Source organism: Typopeltis vanoorti, chromosome 16, assembly GCF_054136105.1.
Source record: "Typopeltis vanoorti isolate ZY-2024b chromosome 16, IOZ_Tvanoo_1.0, whole genome shotgun sequence".
Lineage (NCBI taxonomy): Eukaryota > Metazoa > Arthropoda > Arachnida > Uropygi > Thelyphonidae > Typopeltis > Typopeltis vanoorti.
Window position 1 is genome coordinate 19232114 of NC_143564.1, and position 26123 is coordinate 19258236.

General features: G+C 36.9%; 1 protein-coding gene across 1 annotated transcript in view; it reads left to right on the top strand.

Annotated features, from left to right (window-relative positions):
• LOC150097879 (uncharacterized) overlaps positions 1 to 26123 on the top strand; it is a 365709-nt gene that overhangs the window by 291514 nt on the left and 48072 nt on the right. The window contains exons 16-17 of the mRNA XM_090406619.1: positions 7245 to 7351; positions 13663 to 13825. Coding sequence (XP_090262745.1) covers positions 7245 to 7351; positions 13663 to 13825 — 270 coding nt within the window. The remainder of the gene's footprint in view (positions 1 to 7244; positions 7352 to 13662; positions 13826 to 26123) is intronic.

Sequence of the window (26123 nt, forward strand, 5' to 3'; positions counted from 1 at the left end):
GAGGGGGTGAATCGGCAGGATTCAAGTGTGCCTCCTTGGATCCATTGTTATTCAATCTGTACATTACTAACATTGGAAGGATTTCACATGTGATATACAGCAATTGCTGGTGATGCAAAGTTAGGTAGAGTACTTGCAGAATGATTTGAATAGACTGAAATTGTGGGCATGTGAAAATGGCTATCATTTCAGTGTTAATAAATGTAAGGTCATGCACTTTGGTGTGATTAGATAGCCAATGTCATATTATATTGGTGGGATTATGCTTGAGGAAACTGATGAGGCTAGGAATCTTGGAGGTTTAGTAGACAGGAAGTTGAAGTTCAAGAATCATGTAGCAAAAATTGTAAATACAACTCAGAGAATAATGGCAATGCTAAAATGAACCTTGACATGTAAAGATAAGGAAGTCATTTTTCCACTTTACAAGGCCTTGATAACACCTCACTTGGACTATTTGGTGCAGGTCTGGTCTCCTTTTCCTTGGTGATTCTAACGTTGGAGAGTGTCAAAAATGATATCAGGATTGTGGAATACAGATTATGAAGACAGATTGAGAATTTGTAGGCTACAGAGACTAGCAAACAGAAGAAAGAGGGGTGATGCGATTGAGACTTTCAATCATATCACCCTCCCCTCTGAATGCTACTAAGGGGATGAGGGCTAGATTTTTTTCTCTCATAGAGTAGTGCATGATTGAAATGGATTGCCATTGGATGTTGTGTGTGCAAGTAGCATGAATGAATTCAAGAACAGGTATGACAGCTCGTGCGAATAGTATGGCCTCCCTCGATGAGTTCCCAACTTCCTGGCGGTCTCTCTTCTCTTAATAATAATAATAATTTCATCCTCATGAAGGCAACATAAGGAGAAGCTGGATTGCAGAAGGTATGGTGGTGGAGGAGAGAGTGATGATGAATGAACAAGAAGTATATGAGGAATTAAGTAAACTTAATGTTAATAAGGCAATAGAACTTGACAGTATAATGCCACATGTTTTGAGGGATGCTGTATGAAATTAATGGCACTCATTTTTGAAATTATGGATTCTACAACTGTGCTAGAATAACTCTTTTTATTATCCCGACGTTTCAATCTTCATATCAAGATCATCATCTGGAGCATACATAAATATACAAGACAAGCTGCGTTACATTTCAAACTGTAAGCTAGAGAAACAATGATTTGATCACATGCTGCTCACTGGCATGACCTCTAGTGAAAAAAAAAAAAAAAAAATTACATCAAGCTAATTTAATTTTTGATTACATGAATTGCTTACAGATGGTTTTCCTTCTAGTAACAGTGATGTCCTATTTCTATTATTACAATTGTTATTTTTGATTTAATTTAAAAAAAAATTATAAATTACAACGTGAATAAACTTTCTTATAGATTTTTTTTTTCTTCCTTCCTTAACAGTGATGTCCTATTTTTCAGTATTAAAGTTGCTACTATGGATTTAGGATCCTGGATTTTCTAGAGTCCTGTTTATAGTTGTTCTTAGAGAGGAAAGATTCATGGGACGAATATATACCTTCCATATGTATGGGAATTTTAGACCATCATTATTGTTTAGATTGGGGTGGTTGATAATGATCTCACAAGCTTTCTTAAATTGTGCAGTAAATACGGTATACTCCAGGTATACGCCAGCGGAGGGAGTGGGTCTTTGGATGAGTTGAGTAAGCTTTTTAATTTGGCAGTAGATTTAAAGGTGGCTTTGAGGTTGTATTTTTGTAGTACTCTATTTATTTTGTCTGATGTCCCTTTAATGTAGGGAATGGTTATAGTTTTACTGTAGTCTGATTTGTCTTTGTTTTTTATTGAGGTCTTGTAGAGAATTTTGTTAATAGTGTTTTGACTGTATCCATTTTTTCTGAAAAATATTACTGATCACTTTAAATTCATTTTTCAGTGCCTGTTCACTGGAGTAGATCTTCAGAGCCCTGTTTTTTAGGGTATTGATGATACCTAGTTTTTGTGTTGGGTAGTGGTAGGAGTTTATGTGTATATATTGGCCAGTATGTGTTGGTTTCCGGTAAACAGTGAAGGAAAGATTGCCTGAGGGAAGACATGTGACAAGTGTATCTAGAAACGGCAGTGTGTTATGTTTTTCAATCTCAATTGTGAATTGTATATGTTTGTGTTGCTTGTTTAGGTGGTTCTTTTTTTTTTCACTAGAGTTCATGCTAGTGAGTAGCATGTGATCAAATTATTGTTTCTCTAGCTTACGGTTTGAAATATAATGCAACTTGTCTTGTATATTTATGTATGCTCCAGATGATGATCTTGATATGAAGATTGAAATGTCGGGATAATAAAAGGAGTTATTCTAACACGGTTGTAGAATCCATTATTTCAAAAATGAATGCTGATCACCATGTAACACTAAAAGAAAGAATTAATGGCACCTTTGGCACACCCGTAATTATTATTATTGTTATCAACATACCTTCATTGAGTCGAGAGATTCGTTGCAGGAGGTCCCACTCTCACATGAATACCTCATCATATACCTAGGCTTAAATGCATGAGTATTGCAATAGGACAAGTCCCAAAGGAATGGAAGGTGGGAAAAATTGTTCCACTTCACAAGGTGGAGGTGGGGGGAGAATAAGACTGAGGCTGCAAATTACAAACCAATTTGTGTGTGCGGAATTGTTGATAATGTGTTAGAGAAGTTGGTGAAAATGAGAATTCAGAAATGGGTTGATCAGTATTCTTTATGATGGTCAGTATGGCTTTGTTAGGAGAAGGTTATGTTTCAGTAGTCTGCTTATGTATTACAACAAGATAACAAATTCATTGGATAATGGACATACATAATACAGTAGTAGTATACTAGGATTTTTCAAAGGCCTTTGATAGTCTGCTACATGTAGCTAAATTGAAACAGGTGGGATGTTAACAGACTAGTGAGTTGGATAACTAGTTGGCTCTCAGATAGGTATCAGAAGTTTATGTATGAAGAAGTGGTAGCTCAAAAGAGGAAGGTCACTAATGGAGTGCCACAGAGATCTGTTTTCAGACTGTTATTGTTTAACTTGCATTTGAATGACATTTGGACCGGCTTAACTGAAGATATACAACTGTTTGCTGATTAGAAGAGCTGTGAGAAGTCAAGAATACATTGTGGCCTTGCAAAAGGCTCTGAATAGACTACGTGAGGGGTAAATGATTGGAGGAATCAGTTTAATGTTGCAAAGTGCAAGGTTGGGATGCAGAGTATACAATTAATGCAGAAATTTTGAAGGAGGTGCAGGAGATGAGAGAACCAAGAGTGATTGTGGACAGAGACTTGAAGTTTACAGGGTCACATTGCTAAACTTGTAAGAACATCCCAACAGATCATGGTAATAATGAGGAGGACATTGACATGCAAAAGCAAAGAGGTTATTGTTCACTTGTATAAGGCTTTGATGGCGATGAGAATGTATTGGTTCAGAGAAGGTTGACTAAGTTAGTGTCAAGTCTATGGAATGCCAGATACGAGGAGAGATTGAAGGAATGCAACTTACAGAGCTGTGCAAATAGAAGAAGAAAGGCAGATATGACTGAGACATTTAAGTTGGTGTGAGGTTGTTACCAGATAAATGTAGGAGATTTTCATAGAGTAGAGGGAGCCAAGGGTAGAACTAGAGAACATCCCTGGAATCTGTATAAGGAGGTTGTGAGCAGGAGAGTGAGAATAAATACTTTGCATGTAGAGCATTGCTGTATGGTGAGTGCAGAAACTGTGAGTGGGTTTAAGGCATGGTTTGATGATTTTTTTTTTCATGAGAGAGAACACACAGACCTCCCACTATGAATCCTTTGATGGCATAAATGTCAGTTATTAATAATAGTAAATAACAGAAAGAAAGAAAGTAAAATGTTAGCAGAAAATTATTACATGGACAACTCTATGGAGTTTGCAGATCACCTTGGAAGGCACTAAACATTTCATTGATCACTAACATTTGCACAATATGACACCCACAACACTCTAACAACCTGTTCCACTTATTCAATGCTCTACAAGCAAAAATAGTTCTCAAGTTATCTTGTATATTGCAAATATATTTCCTCTTTGCTGTCTATCCAACAACCCTTTCTATATGTTCCTTTTTATATTTCCCTTTAACCCCCATGTTTCACTCACCTCTGGATCCTCTCCACCTAACCATCCCCAAGAAATCAAACACAGGTGATCAGATCTGTGTACAGTAGTCCAGATGAAGCCTTATCATTGCCTCACAAAGTGGAGTAATAATCTCTTTATCTCTGGTGTCTGGGTGTTCTTCAGTAACCAATTAATCCTATGGGCTATTGCTGTGTGTCCTCTAAAATTCAAAAATTCAACTCCCTATTCATCAGCACCCCCAAATCCCAGGCTTATCAATTTCTCATAGTATAGTTCCATCAGTATATGAGGGGGCCTGAAAAGTTCTGATAAATACCTAGAAAAAATCATATTAACGCAACTGATATAACCCAAGAAAGAACATATCTTAAAACCCTTTAATCCCCGTGTTCATCAAATTGTAATAATTTGTTCTTTTTCTTTTAGAATATATAAGAAGACATGTCAGAGGTTTTAAAGAAATTTGAAGACATGGAGGAGCGGGTCGTCATCAAGCTTTTCATGCTGGAAGAAAAGTCTGCAAATGAGATTTACCAAACTTTGTAGGAGACTTTAGGGGATATCCCCAGGATATCCAACAGTTGCCAGATGAGTGGCCAAGTTTAAAACTGGGCATCCTGAGACAACAGATGCCTCCAGGTCAGGAAGACTTCCCACAGCAATCACAAACATTGATGCAGTGCATGCTACAATCCTAGATGATAGACGAATACCAGCTAAAAACATTGCAAAGACTTTGGGGGATATCCAGGGAGCGAGCTGGGTTCATTATCTACTAACATCTGAACATGCAGAAGCTCTCAGTGAAGTGGGTCCCGAAATGTTTGAATGCTGGCCAAAAGAGAGAACGTATGCTGTTATCTCAAGGGATTTGGGTCATTTTGAGAAATCAGGTGCATATTTTTTTGGCACGTATTGTGCCTGTTGATGAAACATGGCTTAATCACTATGATCCAGAGATTCAAACACCAGTCAATGGAGTGGAGAGTCAAAGGTTCTCCACAGCCACATAAGTTCTGAACACAAAAGTCAGCAGAGAAGGTTCTTGCCATTGTCTTTTGGGATATGGATGCTATAATCCTTACCAAGTACCTCAAAAAAAGGTGAACCTGTTACAGCAGCAGTTTATTGAACAGCTCTGAAAGAACTGAAGGAAAAATACTACGTGGAAACTGAGCAGAGGCATGTTGTTTTTGCAAGACAGCACACCTGCTCATGAAACTCAACAGACAATACACAACTTGGGCTTTCATTGTGTACCTCACCCACCCTATTCGCCAGACGTGGCCCCATCTGACTATTTCCTATTCCAAAATTTAAAGAAACACTTGAAAGGAACAAAATTCACCACAGATGATGAAGTCATACCTGCAGCTGAGGACTTGTTTGTGCAACAAGGGAAAGACTTTTTTCCTCAGAGGATTGCAAATGATGCAGCAGCATTGTAACACGTGTATAACAGTTTGTGGGAATATGTAGAATAATGTGTAAGTTCTATCTAAATTTCTTCATGGTGATTTTCACAATTTTTCAGAACACTCTCGTAGTACACAGCTGGTAATTACCAGTTGTGTAGTATGTTGATGTTTTCATTCCAAAATACATAGCCTTTCACTTGCCACATTAAACTTACAGCCATTCTCCCTTTGCTAGTACTCCCAGTTTATTTTAAATCATCCTTCATCTTTATTAACTATTTCTGTACCCAATTTTGCATCATTAGCCTTCATCTGAATATTTTCCTTCACGTTATTTCCTGTATCATTAATATACAAATTAAATAGCAATTCTCCAAGTACAAAGCCCTGGGACAGACTGGTGGTCAATACCTGTGCCCAAACTCTGTTTCCAAATAAACTAGTGTCTGATATCACTTCATCAGCCACCCTCTTATCCATTCCCATTTGCTGTAATTAATGTAACAGAATTTCTTGCAGAATGCCTTTACGTAGCAATCTGTATAGTCATTACCTTTATCCAACTTGGCTGTCACTTTTTCATAGAAAGTGAGTAAATTACTGAGGAAGCATGACCTATCCTCCACAAAATTATGCAGCTACCCATGTAGTATCTCATTCCTATCCACCCATTCTTGGATTTTTCCCTTAACCAGCTTCTTTAGTACCTTGGCCAACACTCCTGTAATGCTGATCAATCAGTAATTTGTTATGTCAGTTTTGAAGTTTCTTTTATGCAGTGGAAGTATATTTTCCTCCTCTTCTCACTCCCTTGGGCCTACCTAGAGCTGAGACTTCAATTAAACAGTTTGGTTAAAGGCATTGCCAATTTTCCAGGACATTCTCGTAATATGCAAGCTGATATATCATGTAATCCCATAGTTAAATTCACATCATTGGTCTATAATATTTATATGCTTCCAATTCATCTATCTTTGTTTTCATGTTAGCCCCTGCCACACTTGTGACTGCAGTATTTCCACCCTTGCAAAATGATCGCTCAGTAATTCAACTATTTTATCTTTTTCAGTCACCTCTCTGTAGTCGGCAGGGGCTATGTGTATAGTCTGTTGATTATGACTACAATACAAGCATGGTAAACTAGATTGTTTGATAAATAATATAGGACAGACAAGCCCTGATTTTGAGATTAGAAAGAAAGAACATAGTGCAAATGTTGACCATAAAAAGAAAGACAAATCTGGTTTGGCCAGTCATATTTTTAATACAAACCATGTAATTGATTGGAACCTTTTAACCATGCCTTATATAGAAAAGAACTTTTATTTCAGACTTCTGAAGGAATCTGTTACAGTCATCCATTCTCATGGATCACTGAATAAAAACTAAAGACTAAATGGCATGTGGAAGTCTCTCATTAAATCTTTTAACATTAGAGATTTTAACTTTTTCAACAATCACCTTCTATCACTAACCATATACAGTGCATGCCATGTGTTTTTACATTTATGTCTAGCATGAATTTACTTATTTATATTATAACAGTTTTTCAGTGTTTAATCAGCTTCATAATCTTTGTATTTATAGTTGTTTTGATGTGTCTAACCCTGAAGAAGCCACCAGTTCTATTTTAGATGGTGAAACTAGTTGGTGTAATTTATTTGATGCAATGTATTGACTAATAAATTCCTGTGTTTCAGAAAGAAGATGTGTATCCTGAGGATCATTCTAAGTTGGATTCCAGAGATCATCCATGGTATATCATACCTCCTAATCTACAAGAAGAATTATGTGCACTCCAAACACAGTAAGTTTTAAAATTTACACATAGGTATAATAAATTAATTAATAACCTCTAATTACCATTTTTATTATTACATGACACCTCCAAGAACTCATCGTCCGAAAGCACTCTACTTAACACTCTACACACATCTCACCATCTCCCCTGCTAGTTAATTCTTCAACTACACACAACAACACTGCTATCATCAGCACAATCTACCATCCATCACCAACAACAACAGTATTTGGTGTCTGTAAATTGTGTGTGTGTGTGTGTGTGTGTGTGTGTGTGTTCTCATGGCTGATTTGTCTGTACTTGAGATGAAAAACCTGAGTTGCTTGGAGAAATAAAACCTTGCTACCTCCATATGAGATTGGCTAACTCATGTTCAATTTAAAGAGCTCATCTAAAGATTCCTCTTATTATGACAAGAATTGAGCACGAGTCTTTTCCAATCAAAGGACACAATGATATACTGTTTTTCCAGTTGTGCTATATTATTATTATGTGTGTCTTCATAGTAAAAAAAATGAAGTTCATCAAACAATTGAGTTGACTATGCTTGTATCGTAGTCATAATGAATAGATTATGCACATAAATGACATAATACAAAAATAAAGTATTTAATTTAAAAACACTTATAAAACATAACCTGTCTTATATAAGAATTATATTTCTCAAGTTTTTATAACAACCATTTTACTTAAGTCAGATTTAAAGCCCATCCATTAATCACACCTATTACTTATGTGTTTATAGTATGTGTATGCAGCAATACATTAACATGTTAAAGGTAGTTTTTGTTAGTTTCATTACAGGACGCACATACAAATTAGACTTTAATATGTAATTATTAATGGAAAATAATATAATACAGTATAAAAATAGTATGAGAAAATAAGGGGAAAAAAGGTTAATTTGGCCTTTCCACCGTCTTTATGAAATCTTCTAGAGACCGGTGGACTAAAGCTGTCTCTAGATCTCCTGAAGATATCACTCTGATTCCACTTCCATATACTAAACGGATTTCTGAAAGTATAACAACTAAAACTCTTAATTGTTCATCATCCTTTTGTCCTGTCAGGAAGATTCCTTCCTTTCTTCATTGGAAGACAAGCTTTCTCTTACTCAACCTTCCATGTGTCTTCCAGATCCCCTGCTCCTGTGGTTTGTCTTAATTTGGACAGTCTGGCAGATCTTCAACTATCAGTTATGAAGAACATAAATCCTATATCCAGTCTCTTGAACCTGAACAGTTTGGCCTAGCAGAACATGCCATCGCAACTGAACATAGTCTTTTGGAGGAAAACTAAACTTTTACATAAAAGTAGATTCCTTATAGAGCAGTTATATAAGAAGAGCTGTGATACCTTTCTATGCCAACCGAACTTAAACAGATCTTATAGCTTTCAGTTATCCCCTTTATGGAAAATATTATATCATTTTTATGTAAATTCCTGGTTATTATATTATTGTAATTTTGTTTTAATAATTGGATATTTACTGAATATCCAATTATTCAGTAAATACATCACTAAGCATTTTTTTTTAAATTGATTCTTTTATTGTAATTTTATTTTGTGTTCCATTGTTGTTATTATACTGAAGATGCCTCAGGCAAGATTTTACAAAATGATGCGAGACCAAGGCCATATCTTATGTCATTAAGCTTTTCCACTATTTTTCATTTTCATCTCTAGATCAGTTTGAGTGTATTTACACATTGGTTCACTTTTACCATCTCTATTCCTTTTCCAATATTGATTGTACTCACAGTTTACACAAATGATAAAAATTCTGAAAGTGTATGATTATAAATACATAGCACCTCCATGTTTAATGGTAAACACAGAGCATTGAAGAAATCAGATTCCTGCTCCATGTCAGCTGTCTTTCTTACAGAAGACCACTGTTTAGATGATGTGCAGGTAACATAGATACATGGAGTAAAATTTTTATAACTCAAAATTTTATCCATAGCTCTTTCAGGATAATTTGTGTAAGTCCAAATTTACATAAGCCGGAGTCTTTCTGTATGTATTTCATGAAGAGTATCTCATCACAGCTTCAGAGTGAACACACACACGTAACAAATGGATCATTACAAATAGTTTTTTACTGCTTTCAGGTCATCAGTATGATACTATTAGTAAACTAGGTTAAACACTACCAGTAAATAATGATACGCAGAAGTGTAGTACACAAAAATATTTTTTGAAAATATAATTAAATATAAATCATACAGTAGATTGCTAGTAGCACTTCAAAGGACTCAATTCTTCAAAATTTTGATATACTTAAACTATCATGACAGTTCCTGCAAGGCTTATGTAGTGCCTTTATGGCACATTTGGAAGAATAACAAAGCATCTATCCTTCAACTGGCAAAGAGTTAGGTTCAATTCTCATCATGACAAGAAAATTCTTTATATGAGCCTTTTTTCATATAAAGGTGGGATAGCTGGTCTCGTATAAAGGTAGCAGGGTCTCCCCCCCCCCCCAAGAAATTTGCATTTTTATCCAAAACACGAGTTAACAGACAAAATTACCATGGACTTTTATAGATGGTAGATCGTGTAATGTGGATGGTGGATTATGTAGTGCTCTGCACTGTAGTATAGACTGGTCTTCTGTGATGTAATTCTCACAAAATCTCTAAAATTGAAAGTACTAATATGAAGTCTTTTTGTTTTGTTCCACAGGATCCTGTGGTTGTTAGAAACTTCATATACTTCACACCTAGAATGAAGGAAACAGATGTAATCCATATATTCTGATGGTTGGGTGTCTGCTACTGGGTGTATTCCAAGCACCATATTCGTGCAAGCTGTTATGCTATGGAAAACAGGAAGATTAGTCAATAAACGTATCTCTGAACATCAAGACCACATCCAGCTTATCAAAGTGTACTAATCTAACCTCATAGAGCATGGAATTGAAAATGCAAACCACAGGATCTGCTTGAAAAATACCAAACTTTTACACAAATGTTTACATGAAAATACGAATGCTTATTTAAAGAAAGTGCTGAAGCTATACTACATTGGCCAAACCTTAATTGTTTGAGTGCCTTACCATCCCTAAAGTTTGGGAAATTTGGGAAAAAAGAAGCAATGGAGACTTCTCCATTGCTTCCACCTTGATATCACCACCTCTGGGTCCCACTAACGAGACCTCAATAAAGGTCAAAACCGGTCTGGGTAGTGGCCTTTCCCTTAATGCATAGCATTATACATGTCCCCAAGGAGATGTGCTTTGCATTATGGGAGTGATACTAAGACAAGGAGTGATGAGAGCTTGGTCCACGAGTTGCCTCAGTCGTATAATACTGCTAGTTTAATGTTTTTGCTAATCTCTCTCTCTCTCTTATTCCAATTAAATTTATTCAGCTGGCTCCCTGCCATATCAGTTGTCTATTTCCATTTTTAATTTGTCAACTTCACTATAAACTGTGCCTAAATAGCTGAAATATTTTATTTGTTCTATAGGTTCTCCACTGACAGTGCAGTTAAAGTTTTCTGTGTTACTTCCTAGTTTCATAGTTTTGGTCTTTTTATTGCTGATCTTCATACCTAATTTGTTATAGCTGTTATTCAATGTAGTCACTGGATTTCGTTTAGAAATATAACATCATCTATGTAAAGAAAAGAGCAGAGTTTAATATCTCCAATTTTGATCAGTATTAATGCCACTTTCGTTCATAAAGTGATCCATATAGATTATGAATAAGAGTGGAGATGGTGATCATCCTTGTTGTACACCAGATGTTACATCAAATCATCTTGCTGCACTTCCTTCAATTACAACTACTGATTTACACCTTAAAATAGACTATATATTGTCCCGTGTAATGTTCCATTTATCTCCTATAATTTTAGCATTTTGAGCAGCATTTCTCTTGGTATACCTTATCACATGCATTTCCAGTTCTACAAGACAGCGTCTTCCAATGCCTCAAGGAAATGATCAGTAAAGATCTGAGTTGACTGCAAAACTATTTTGAAACCTGGGTACTATCTGCTAACCTAATTACCCATGTGGTCCACAGAAAACTAAAAGTGAACTCATGCAACTGAACTCTAATCTATAAAAGTAACCCTTGCTACCTTATTGTCGTACTTGACTGCAGCCTCGCATGCTATGATAACATTTGGAAAAAAACTAAGTTAAAGATATCTGCCAGGAACACTATCATAAACTAGCTTTTATGCATGACTTGGCTTGTAATGCTTTGACCACTAGAATAGCAGCCCTGGTTCTGGTCTTCCTAGCAGCAGAGTATTGCTCACTAGTTTGGTGCCGAAGTTGCCACATGACTCTCGTGGTCACACAGCTCAACATAACAATGAAAACCATCTGTGGTACCTTAAGGTCTATCCTCTCTTATAGTTGCATGTCCTTTCCCATATCACTTCTCCATGCTTCAATAGAGAAGAAGCTACCATCAAAGAAATAAAAAAAAATCAGAAATATGATCAGCTTTCCCATAAATCAAGATATCTCCTCACCTCCACTTTACTGTCTTTCCTCCACATCTACCATCTGGCTTGTAGAAATATCAGAAGATGGTCCTCAGGACTGATGGAGATACTCAGAAATGAACTACAAACAAGTACCTGATCACAGATCCAACAGTCATACTCCAGGACTCAGTCTACCTCAACACCTCTGGAACAAATTAAACAGATTTAGGACTGAACAAGGCTGCTTGCCCACTTATTATGTCTGGGGGAATTTCACAGTCACTCTTTTTTTGCATGTGTGGTGCTGTGCAAACTATGCATCATATCACTGATGGCTGCCCCACTTGTTCCTTCCCACCTTCCCAGGAGGCCTCAGGAACTTGCACTTATTCTTAAATAGTGCTGCCGATTGGTTAACTGATATGCTAATCTGTATATAATTTTGCTTATCAGTTTCTTGTATTTTTACCCATATGTAGGCTAAATAAATAATAAATGAATCGAGTTCTGCAAAATTAAAGTACGTTGTTATTGTTCCCATGATTTCCCAACTATTTGTCTTAAAATACTTGGGCAGCCCTTATATCTTTTAAGTATTGCAAGCTAAGGCAACTCCAATACCAAGGACTGTATTCTCATAAGCTCTTTGGTCAATATTTTGAAACTTTTGAAGTTTCTACATATGTTTGGCTTTGAAATAATGTTATCTTGAATATCCACCATTTCTCTGTAATTTACATCACAGAAAAGAAGCTGTATGGCACTTTCTTTTGATAATAAACAATAATAATAACATAAAGACAAAGACTGTGAAAACAGGCAGAAACATGGAAAACATCAAATGCATCCTAGAACCTATTGAACAAGCAAAATATTTCAGCTATTTATGCACAATTTTTAGGGAAGCTTTCTAACTAAATATGAAAATACACAACAAAATTAGTAAAGCTCATATGGTAGGAAGTCAACGGAATAAATTTATATGGAATAAGAGAGAAATTAGTCAAAATAATAAACCAACACAAGACATACAATACAGTATTCAAACCAATTTTAACTTATGGATGCGAGAGCTGGGTTAGAAATAAATCACTTGATCAAAGACTGAAGGCCACAGATATGAGCATTCCGAGGAAGATCTGGGAATGCTCATAATAATGGGAAGTGAACAGATGGAATCAATGGCAGAATCATAGTAAAAAAGGGAATATTAGAAAGGAATTTGATATTGTTAGCTTTCAGGAGTGTGTGAGCAGAGCTAACCTCAAGTGAAATGGTCACTTAAACAGCATGGATGACAAAAGATTACCAGGATAGAAGGAAAAAGACACAGGGAAAGACCAAGATCTAGTTGAATTGATACAGTAAGAAGTGCCTGAGAAGACCAGAATATAGTCTGACAGTATTGGAATCCTGCCAAATAACATATTAATTTGGAAGAAAATTGTCTGTGGGAAATTAGTAATGGTGCAAATCTTTCATATACTACTATCATAATATCCTGTACATTTCTAAGGATAAATATCAGGAATGTGGTAATGATGATGATGACCCATCTCATCTTTTCCATCCCAAGGATTCATGAATGAGTAAATAGAAAAGGTGAGATTGCATTTTAAAGTTAATGAGTATAAAAATTATTTCATGAGGTTGTCTTAGTATGACTATTATAATAAGAAGTTTGAGTATTGCATCAAGAGCTTTTATTGTCATTGCCATCAAATGAGTACTGTTATTTTAAGCAAAAGAAAATAATAATTTATTTATTTATTTAGAAGTATGTTAAACTTAATATACATAATATACAAACTTAATATTTGGGTGCTTAAATACATTGATTTGTTTTCTTTTATGATTTACATAAATAGGTTGAATCAAAGTGAAGTTGCATGTGAAGAACTAAAAAAAGAAAATGAAGCCTTAAATCATGCTTTAAAAGCAGAACAAGAAAAAAGAAAACTAACAGAAAAAGAACTCTCCTTTACTAAGGAGCAAGTAATGCTCACTTCATGTCCATTATTAAAAGATGAGGTTAGTTTAATACCATTTTTTTGTTTCATGTAAACCTAAGTAGCAGATGACTTTCACTGCCCAGTGAAACACCACTTTGCTTACTAGGGGCCTAAAGTCACCATTTCCCATGTTTATTCTCCAGAACAGGGCTTCCGGTTTATATCACCCATCTTCCATCCCTCCCCAAATGCAGTGCAGGGGACATTCTTCATAGATATACCAAACATACTGTAAGGATTTAGAACCTCCCCAATTCAAGAGTACAGGCTAGTGGTTCTATAGGTTTCAGACTATATGCAGCATGATTCTTTTCATTTCAAGGGCAGTACTTGTGGATTTGTGACATTGACATCCTATGCCAGAGGATGCTTAAACTATAATCCCCTTTTATTGATCTTCTTGGACTTAAAATTGCTTAGCACCATTCTGTAGCATTAGTGTTTTGTTTCCATCACTCTTAAATTCAGATTATCATACTGACCTCTTTAAATTGTTATCTGCAAATCTTGATTTTCTGCAGTCTACCCATATGGTGATGTTATCTTCCTTGAGAACCCTCAGTATTCATATTTCCAACTACCTTTTCCAATTCCACTGTTCATTCTTGAAGGAATGCTGAAATATTTACCAGTCAGAAAGTGATCTAACATAAATTTTCCATTTACTCACCAGAATACTATCATGACATTACTCAAATAATCCTCTGAATTTTATTAACTTGATCTTTTTTCTGAACCAGGTCTGAACTTGTTTCCCTTCTCCTTGGTAATACTCAATTTGTAACCTTCTGCTAGTTTCCTTTTCTATGGAATGTCTGTCCCTAAATCTCTCAAAAATGTTTATCTTTTGATATTGCAATGTCACAAATGTGCCATCCTCAAAGAATTCTGCTCCTCTTTTCTATGGTTAGACTACTGCTTCCACTTGATCCAGACATCTGGTCTGATTTAATCGCTGAAATAATAATCTTCCTGGGATAAAAGTCTTCATCCATTCAAAAATCTTATGCCATCCCCTTAGTTTTCCAGAAAGTGTGTCAAGGGTGCATAGAAAACCATTCAGTATACTACTGTTATATATTTCTTATATAACTTTTGTATAAGTTATAACTTTTCATATAAGTTATATATACAGTTATATAGTTCATGGCTGAAACTCCAGCTTCATGCTCAACTTATATTTTAGCCCATAATGCTGTTTCAAAAAAATAAAATAAAATAAATATATTATATAAAATATAGTAGATAGTGTGTGTTACCCAGGTATCATAATGATCAGCTGAGCATAAAAGCAGTAATAATGAATAGCATAATAGCCAGAATGTATCAGAAGAGAGGATTGGAATATGTGGATGTTTGGAGGGCATTTGAGGACAGAAAGGAACTCTATGTGAGAGACCACTTGTATTTGAATGAGGAAGGGTGTAGACATCTGGATAGAGAGAGAGATTGCTGTTTTCTGAACGGATCAATGTGTGAATGTAGGGAAACTAGAATTCCCAGGGTGGATGGTAACAAGGGTGGCCTCTTGGCGGAAGGGGGATGACATCAGGTAACACTGAGTCCAGTGGAGTCTGGAGGAGATAATGATAAATAGAGATGCAGTGACATTTTTATGCTTTATACTAATGCCAGGAGTATCCAGAATAAAAGAGATGAATTGGTGGAACTGATCGCATCAGCCTGGCCAAGGATTATTGGGATCACTGAGACGTGGTTGACAGAAAATGATATAATAACAGGAATAGAAGTAGCAGGGTACAGCATTTTTCAGCAGGATAGGAAGGGAAAACGTGACGGTGGAGTACTGCTTATGATAAGTGATGACTTATGTCCTCTAAGAGTGGAAGCTTTGGAAGGCAGTGATACTAATGGTTTTGAAAGCATATGGTGTGAGGTAGAGGTGGGAAAGATAGGATATTTAGTGGGGTGTTGCTACAAGCCAAGGAGCATAGAGGATGGGGAGCAGATGTTTAGACAGTTAAGCTTGGCAAGTGCAAGAAGAATAATTGTTATGGGATATTTTAACTACAGCAGTATAAGCTGGGAACAGGAAAATGCATGTAGTAATAAGGGAATGAAATTTCTAGAATTCTTGAGGGACAAATGTCTTAGGCAACGTGTAATAGAGGGAACAAGAGGTTCAAGAGTTTTGGACTTGGTCATAGCATCAGAAGAGCTGATAATAACTGAGATGACATCCCCCCCCCTCAGTTGGAGATAGTGACCATCTGGTTTTGACTTGGAAGATGAATAGACATGCAGGAGTATTAAAGAAAAGGAAATATATGTGGAATTATAAGGTGGGTGATTATAATAGTCTTAGATATCAACTTGGGGCAGTTCCATGGAGGGCAGAATTGGAAGGCCAGGATATCATTAGTGCTTGGGAAATTGTGAAGGAATATTTGTTAGCAGCAATAGTAAGTTGTATTCCATGAGTGAAGAAGAGGACACAATGTGGTGTAAAGTGGATGACAAACAATATCAAACAGGAACTGTAGTTAAAAAAGAGATTATGGAACAGATATAAGGAGAGGGGTGGAGAGCAAATGCATGAAGAATATAAGACTCAGGCCAGGGGAGTGACTAGTATGGTGAGGAAGGCAAAACTGGAATATGAGAAGAAATTGGCACTAAGATCCAAAGAAAATCCTAGGGAATTTTTTTAGCTATGTGGCCAGTAGGAGGAGAAATGATTGTGGAAGAATGACATTGTGGGATAAAAATGGAATAGAGTGGTCGATGCTGAAAACATAGTGGAGTTGTTCAAGGAACACTTTATTCATCCTGGAGAAGAAGGTTTTAATACTAGAGGGATAGGGCAGGTTTGAGGTTTAGAGGTGCAAAGAGGAGAGTGTGCTCCAAATACTGAGTGCTCTGGATGTCAGTAAAGTAGTGGGATTGGATGTTATTTCATCACGGGTGCTGAGGGAATGTGCTAAAGAACTGACAGCTCCTTTGACCTGGCTTTTCAATCAAAGTCTGGCTACAGGAAAGATGGCCAGGGAATGGAAGGAAGGTAAATAATGCCATTGCATAAGGGCGGTAGCAGACTGGAAGTGTCTAATTATAGGCCAGTTTGTGTGTCATCGGTAGTTGTTAAGATCTTGGAAAATTAGTGAGGGACTATATACAGCATTGGGCAGATGAGGATAATGTTATCTGTGAGAATCGACATGGATTTGTTAAGGGGTGCTCTTGCTTTAGTAATATGATTGCCTTTTATAATAAAGTGACAAGAGCAGTTGATGAGGGAAAGGCATATACTGCCATTTTTTTGGATTTTGCAAAGGCTTTTGACAGGGTGCCACATGATAAGCTGATATTTAAGTTACCTCACATGGGTGTAGATGTCCGGTTAGTCAACAAGATTCAGGATTGCCGTCTGATAGGTATCAGAGAGGTGTATGGTGGGGCAATATCAAGGAAGCAGAAGGTTAAAAGTGGGGTTCCACAGGGCTCAGTACTGGGACCTGTATTATTTAATCTTTATACCAATGATATTGTCAATGGATTGCAAGGGATATTTAGTTGTTTGCAGATGATGCAAAACTGGGAAGCAATATTAGTAATAGTGCAGATGTAACAGCCCTGCAAGAGGATTTGAATAAACTGGATATATATGGGCAAATGAATAGGGTTGTCAGTTTAATGCAGCAAAACCTAAAGTCTTGAAGTTTGGGATACATTAATGGGAGGCTGCATACTCCATTGGAGATCTACTGCAACAACTAGAAGAGGCAACAGATCTGGTGTTGATGATTGATAGAAACCTGAAATTCAGGGAACATATTGCAAAGGTGGTGAAAGTAACCCAGAGGATTGCTGCAATACTGAGAAGGACACTGACCTGCAGAGATAGAAGAGTTATCATTCCATTGTATAAGACCCTGATCAGACCACACTTAGACTATTGTTCTCAAATTTGGTCCCTAGGATTTGAAGGGGATAAATTAACTGTGAAAAGGGTACAGAGGTGGATAACAGAAATGGTTTCAGGATTGTACAATGTTAGTTATGAGGATCAGCTGGGGGAATGTGAACTGCAGAGTTTGGTGGTTAGAAGGAGAGGTGATATGATCGAGATTTTAAACTGTTGAGAGCCAGTTACAGGGTGAGCATTGGGGAGTTCTTTCACTTGTTGGAACAGCGGGAAGAAGTGATGAAAAGTGCCCATCCCTGAAAGTTATGAAAGGAAGCTTTGAGCAATAGGGTGAGGAGTGGTTTCTTTGCGTGGAGGGTGGTGGAACCGTGGAATGCATTATCTGATAGAGTGGTGAAAGTTACAGGGTGAGCATTGGGGAGTTCTTTCACTTGTTGGAACAGCGGGAAGAAGTGATGAAAAGTGCCCATCCCTGAAAGTTATGAAAGGAAGCTTTGAGCAATAGGGTGAGGAGTGGTTTCTTTGCGTGGAGGGTGGTGGAACCGTGGAATGCATTATCTGATAGAGTGGTGAAAGCAAGAACAGTCAATGAGTTCAAGGAGTGGTATGATAGACTTTGTGTTTCCTAGGAAGGACTTCCTGTAATGAGTCTCTTATTCCATGGAGGCCTGAATAATAATAAATTAATTAAAAATCAACAAGTTAAATGTTTAAGTATGTCCCATTTAAGTCCAATGTAAATTCCACATGAAGACTGTTTGTTATCCACTTATTGCATAGCTTAAACCTGTACTAGTTTCAACCTTACACTGTAGTACACTTTATAAGGAGAGAAAAATAAAAACACTTACAGTTGACTACATTAAGCAACAAGTAAATTAACAGCAGCAGTAACACAGAATATTTGAAAATGACTAATAAGCAATTCACATTGTATTACAATGGCTAGCAATGTGATGAAAAGTGTCTGATATCTGCGTGCGTGCGCGCGCACGCCAGGTTTTTGATGAAAGATGACCAAACCTGATGTGGGATCATATCTTATTTCTCATTGCAATGATTTGGGTTTCTTAAGATTTCCTATGATTCTTTGAATGCTCTGACAAAGAACTTGTGTTCAATATAGTTTTTTTTTGTAAACTATCAAAGTACTTGATGATTTGTGTCTGTTGTGTGCTCTACATTTCTTGATTTGTTTTCCCCTTCCTCTCTCCCTCCATGTCATTGATGTGTTCTGATGCATAACTCTCCCAACTAGCTTATTTGTCCCACATAGTAAATTCTACAAACAAGTGATGCTATACACTTGTGTTTTTTTAGGTGTGAATGGGAAGGAATTGGAGGTCAAAGGGGAGTTAAGATCTTGTTTAGTCAGGAGAAAGCAACTTTTATATCTTGTTGATGCAATATTTTTGATAACCCATATGTAAAGGAGCAAGTAGCATTACTCTCTCTCTCTCTCTTTTTTGTCCATCTGTTTATTTAAATGGCTTCTTTTATCATAGAATTTTCTTAACCGTTTTTTTAATTATAACTATTTATCAGAAGAATATGACTGAGGTATTTGAGTTATTGAGGGGAAATGTTGTATGCTCTCAAACAAAATTTTATAATACTAATTTTTTTGGAAGAACCAAATCGACATAATAGGCCTGACTGAGAGCTGGGTCAGAAGTAAAACACTTGACCAAAGATTAGAGGCTGCAGATATGAGAGTCCTGAGAAAGATTATAGGTGTGAACAGATGGCATCAATGGCAATATCATATTAAAAACAAGGATATTAGGAAAGAACTTGACATTGTCTGCATCCAGGAATGCATTAGCACAGCTAATCTCAGGTGGTATGGTCACCTAAACAGAATGGGTGAGGAAAGATTAGCAAAACAAGTGTTCTCTGCCAGGTTGGCAGCAAAACGACCCAAAGGAAGACCAAGATATAGGTGGATTGATGCGGTACAGAGTGCCTTAGACGATAGAAATATAAGATCTGATAATGTTGGAGTCTTGACAAGTAACAGACTGATTTGGAGGAAAATTGTAGATAGGAAGTTAGTAATGATATAATTTTTTCATGTAGTACTATCATATCCTGTACACCCCTTGTGGGTACATGGCAGGAATTTGATGATGATGATCTTCTTCAATGGCAGGCAGCATCAAGTAGAATGATCTGGGCAAATATCAGAATGGAGAACTAGGCAATGAGACTTATTTGTGCCTATGGTCCCACAGAAGGATCTAAACAGTAGAGTAGGAAATGATTACCAGACATAGAAATGTTTTGGGAAAATTTGAAGAAAAGCACAAAGTTAATAATAATAGTAAATGACTGCTGGATTTCTGTTCAGGACAGGAATTAGTTATTACTAACACCATGTTCCAACATAAAGATGTGCACAAATTCACATGGAGAGAAGATGCAAAAAATAAGAAAAGTCTCATTGACTATGTATAACTGATAGTGATGATTTCCCACTGGTTCAGGACACATGAGTATACAGAAGATTTGAGATAGGAGGTGATCACTACTTAGTTTTAATTATTATTATTATTATGTGACACCTCCAGAGAGTTCAGAGACTCATTGAGGGAGGGCACCTGCTCTACAACTCTCTGCCTCCACTACTCAATCCACCAACTACTACAATATGCAACTACCATCATCATCTACACCAACGCCATCTACTTCCCATCACCACCACTAGTATTTTCACAGACAATCACAAACATCCATGCCCATGATGGGATTTGAACCCGCAGCCTTTTGACTGGAGAACGGATATGCTAACCACTCGATGTTCCTGGCAAGTCCACTCAGAAAGAATAAATATGCTTTCTTCTTTTTCTTGACTGCCTCTTCCTGAGTTAAAGAGGCAGTCAAGAAAAAGAAGAAAGCATATTTAACTTCCTGAGTCCACCATGGAGTTTTGATTAAATATGCTTTGTTCTTTTTCTTGACCGTCTCTTTAACTTCCTGAGTTAAAGAAGCAGTCAATTACACTTTAGTACACAGCAGCAGTAACAGAATCGAAGTTCCTGGCAAGTAAGTCAGCTTATGCTCTTAGAGAATATAGAGAAAAATGTAAGAAAGCGAAGCACTGTGTAAAAATTAGCTAAAGAAGCTAAGTCATGGGAAGTCTTAGGTAAGAACATAGAAAATAAATATCTGGAAGTTAAAGATGCCAAGAAATTATATTTTGGTTTCATCCTTATCTAAGCATAAGCACACAAAATTTGCACATGAAGTAACTTCATGACTAGGCTACTTGTATATAGAGGATAATGACTTCATCAGTTACTTTAGTATACCACAATGTCCATAAGGATATGGTGCACATATCCTTATGGACATGTATAATGCTATGCATTATACATGTCCAAGTCCACTCAGACCAGTTTCAACCTTTATTGAGGTTTCATCAGTGGAAGCAAGATCCAGAAGCCCAGTTGTGAAGTTACTTCATTTGCAAACTTTGTTTGCTTACACTTGAATAAGGATGAAACCAAGAATATAATTTCTTGGCATCTTTAATTTGTAGTATAACCAAGTGAAAACACTTTCAACATTATCTCTAATCCGAAGTATATTAATAATAAGGTGTGACACTTGACACATGAGACCTCAATAAAAGTTGAAGGTTGCATGGATGACTGGAGAGCATGCCCAGGCAGAGAAAGTGAACTTAAGGCAGTTAACTCAGATAAGGCTGACCACTGGATATCAGTCATCTTTTTGTTTTAGTTTCAATTGGTCTTTTTGTTATTCATCTATATGAGATTGATTAAAAAGGAAAACTGATATCCTTTGGCTATATGATGATATAAAAAGAAGCTGAGACCTTTTCTCTATCTATCATATTGTCTATCTGTCTTTTATTTCTCCTAATACTATTAGGATCTCTTACACCCCTATACCAACTACTCTAGGCCTATGACAAACATCCTTTACTTTTTCACCTCAATAAAGGTTGAAACCAGTCTGGGTAGTGGCCCTTCCCATAATTCATAGCATTATGCATGTCTGTAAGGATATGTGCATTGCATTGTGGGATACTAAGGCAATTGATGTGAAGTTATTAGCCTCTATATACAAGTAGCCCACTCATGAAATTAATTCATGAGCAAACTTTGCTTGTTTAGACACTTGGATAAAGGATGAAACCAAGAAATTATATTCTTGGTTTCAATTTATAGTATATAATCTACAGGGTGTTCGGGATAAATTTGACAGTTTCGTAAGGAAAAAGAAAATCTTCTTTGTATCTATTAAATTTAATGAATTGACAAAAAAACATTACAGGCAGAGTTAATTACAATACTATCAACAAGATTTACTCAAAATAACCACCATTAGCATCGATCACAGCTTCAATTCTGCTTCGGAACCTCGAACAAGCTGATGCTACAGTCTCCCTGGGAAGGGCCGCAAAAACTGTTTTAATTTTATCCATTAACTGGGCTTTTGTATTACTGGAAGTGCGATTGGTGTCTTTTTCAACTGCGCCCCATACAAAATAATCCATGGGGTTAAGGTCTGGGGAGTTTGGAGGCCAAACATTTGGACTGGTGAAGTCGTAGAAATTTTCAGACAACCATTTTTGACTTTTCCCAGAGGTGTGGCAAGGGGCCGAATCCTGCTGCCATACATACGGCCTACCATTGGCTACCCTTGTTATCCAGGGCTTGACTACAGTTAGCAACTCCACGAACAAAGCCCGAATTCCAATGCCAGGGTTCTTCAACACCTGTTCCTGCAGATTTGCGAGGAATTCTGCTGTACGAACGCAATCAGATCGTCTGCTAGGGATCTTTCTTCTTGCTACATCCTCGTAGTCACCATTGCAAGTCTCTAGTTCATGCCTGATTGTTTTTACTGTATTCAGGGAGCATTGGGCAGCAGTCGTAATATCCTTATTTTGATGGCGGGCACGAATCATCATGATACAAGTTATTCTCTTCCATGATTCAGGTGGGTTCCAGCTATCCATCCTTTCTGACATCTTGTATATGAATGAAGAAGGGTCCAAACTTTTAAATGAAGAGAAGTGTGTGTTAATACATGTAACTTACGGAAAAATATAATTAATTATAAATATGTCAAATTTATCCCGAACACCCTGTATATTCAATTTATAGTATAACCAAGTGAAAAAACTTTCAACAAGTATCAGGAAGGTGGCAAAATATTCTGAAGGCTATTGAAAAAGTCTAGAAATGAAGTTAAAAGTACTGTAAAAGGATTCATAGATGACAAAGGTAATATGAAAACTGAAGATAAAGATATTTTAGATGTCTGGAGTTATTATTTTGAAAGACTGCTAAATGAAACTAGCAGTGTCAGCATGCAGTCAGGAATACATATCCATACTTTGAGTAGAAAAAAATCATCCAAAAACCTGACATGTGGAAAAAGCAGCTGGAGATGAAATTCGACCAGAAATGCTGAAATATAGAGGTATAAAAGTTTTATAGTGGCTGCATTGCATGATTCAGAAGGCCTGGGTCAGAGGGTCGAATTCCAGATGTTTGTAGCAGAGCCCCCCCCCCAGTACCATCCATAAAAAAGAGAAATAAAACTGAATATGAGAATTACAGAGGTATTTCCCACTGTGTGTTCCTGGTAAGATTTCAACAAGTATACTTGAAAAACGGCTAAGAAAAATTATGGGAAGGCAAGTTTCGAGAACAAGCTGGATTCAGGCCACATTGATGTTGGCAGGATCAGATTTTCACCTTAAGATAAATAGTTGAGAAATCTTGAGAATATACCAAGGATTTGTATTTAAATTTTGTTGATCTGGAAAAGGCATATGACAAGATACCAAGAGGAGAGCCCTTCAAAACACTACATGGGACTTTCTCGTAGACAGGCTTATACGTTGCTTATGCATTATTAAAACACTTAAGGAATAGAACAACGTAGTTAAGGATATAAATTAAATTAAATTAAATTAAACTTTAATAAATATTTTCCGATATTTTGGCAACGTGGCCTAATCACGTGGCCCAACGGCCAAGAACACCTACTTAGCCCGCTAGAGGGCACCATCAGGACTGTTAGGAGAACAATACTTAGCCCTAAGAAATTCTCCAAACCTCAACAAATTTGGTTGTATGCGACTGCCCCAAATTTGGGAGGCCTACATCAGCAGACCTTCAGCCCAACGGCCAAGAACACCTACTTAGCCCGCTAGAGGGCACCATCAGGACTGTTAGGAGAACAATAGCTTCATCTCTTCATTCCCAGTTTCTGTGTTGTAGTGCCTACGTGCACGTAACTTTTATGTAAGTTCCTTTAGAAGATGGCAACGTGACGTTGCCGAAATATCGGAAAATATTTATTAAAGTTTAATTTAATTGAATTGAATTTATATCCTTAACTACGTTGTTCTATTCCTTAAGTGTTTTAATACTATATGGGACGTTATATCAAGCCATATATAGTCTCTATTTGAGTTGTAAATCAGCAGTTAGAATTGAAGGAAGTACATGACAATTTAATACCACTGTTAAAGCTGTATAACTGAGAGGAAACCTGCACATAGCCTTTAAAAGAATGTGGAAAACTGACCATGACTCCCAACCTAATATCCAATCCTCACCTTCTCGTGGTGCACTCTGTTAGGTATCTACCTGGATACCGAATGAACAAGAATAGGCTGGCAATTTGGGATTTAGCCGACCACATTATATTCTTATTGGCTTAAACCAAAATATAAAATGCTGATACAACATGACAGAATTTCATGCCTGCTGGGGCATTGCCTGATTAAACAAGGACCCTGTTGTTTTTGCCAGGAAACCAGGGTGAACAGCAAAGGTCAGCAGCTGGAACAAATGCTGAAACACACCCAACTCAACATCACCAGAGTTCAAGATCGGTAATATGGCAAAGAAATGGAGCTAGCTGAGGAATTGGAAAAGTACCAGATCGACATAATAAGGGTGATGAAACAAAAAAGACAAAAACAGGTGAGATCTATCTGAGCGATAAATACAAAATGTTATATTCAAGCAATGACAATCATTGGAAAGAAGGTGTCGCTGTAGTATTGAACACAAAATACAAGGCTAATCTTCTTGAATGGCAAGCAATATCAAGTAGAGTGATGTGGACAAATATGAGAATGGGGAACTGGACAATGAGACTTATTTGTGCCTATGATCCCACAGAAGGTTCTACTAAGGTAGAAGTGAAGAAATTTTTTGAGGCTCTAGAAAAAGCAACTGACACAACCAAAAGAGTAAAGTTGGTCCTTGTTGGAGATCTAAATAGCAGATCTAAATAACAAAAATATTTTGGGAAAATTTGGAGAAAAGAGCAAAGCTAATAAAAATGGCAAATACCTGTTGGATTTCTGCTCAGGACATGGACTGGTTATTACTAACACAATGTTCCATAATAAATTTAGTTTAATCCTTTATCCAAGTGTGAGCAAACAAAGTTTGCACCTGAAAATATCTTCAGGACTGGGATAAGGTAGTACAACACTGGGAAACTCGTATCAAAGGCAGACCAAGCTAACATCACTCCTATTTCAGTATCTCCCATAATGCAAAACACATCTCCTAGCGGATATATATACTGTTATGCATTAAGGGAAGGGCCACCCACTACCCAGACTAGTTTCGACCTTTATTGAGGTCTCTTCAGTGGGAGCCAGGCCCAGAAGTGGAGATACCAGGCAGAAGCAATGGCGAGGTCATCTTTACCTATAGGAGTTGTCAAAAGGTGTGCCACCTTTTTATTAAATTACTCTGGATTTAGAGAAAGATGTTGAAAGTTTATTTTTCACTTGGTTAGACTATAATAAATTAAGTTTAATCCTTTATCCAAGTGTGAGCAAACAAAGTTTGTGCCTGAAAATATCTTCAGGACTGAGGTAAGGTAGAACAACAATAAAAAGGTGGCACACCTTTCGGGAACTCCTATAGGTAAAGATGACCTCGCCATTGCTTCTGCCTGGTATCTCCACTTCTGGGCCTGGCTCCCACTGAAGAGACTTCAATAAAGGTCGAAACTAGTCTGGGTAGTGGCACTTTCCTTAATGCATAACATTATACATATCTGCAAGGAGATGTGATTTGCATTATGGGAGATACTAAGATAGGAGTGATGTTAGCTTGGTCCACCTTTGCTACGAGTTGCCTGGTGTTGTACTACCTTACGCCAGTCCTGAAGATATTTTCAGGTGCAAACTTTGTTTGCTCACACTTGGATAAAGGATTAAAGTAAATTTATTATAATCTAACCAAGTGAAAAATAAACTTTCAACATCTTTCTCTAGATCCAGAATAATTTAATAAAAAGGTGGCACACCGTTTGGCAACTCCTATAGGTAAAGATGACCTCACCATTGCTTCTGCCTGGTATCTCCACTTCTGGGCCTGGCTCCCACTGAAGAGACCTCAATAAAGGTCGAAACTAG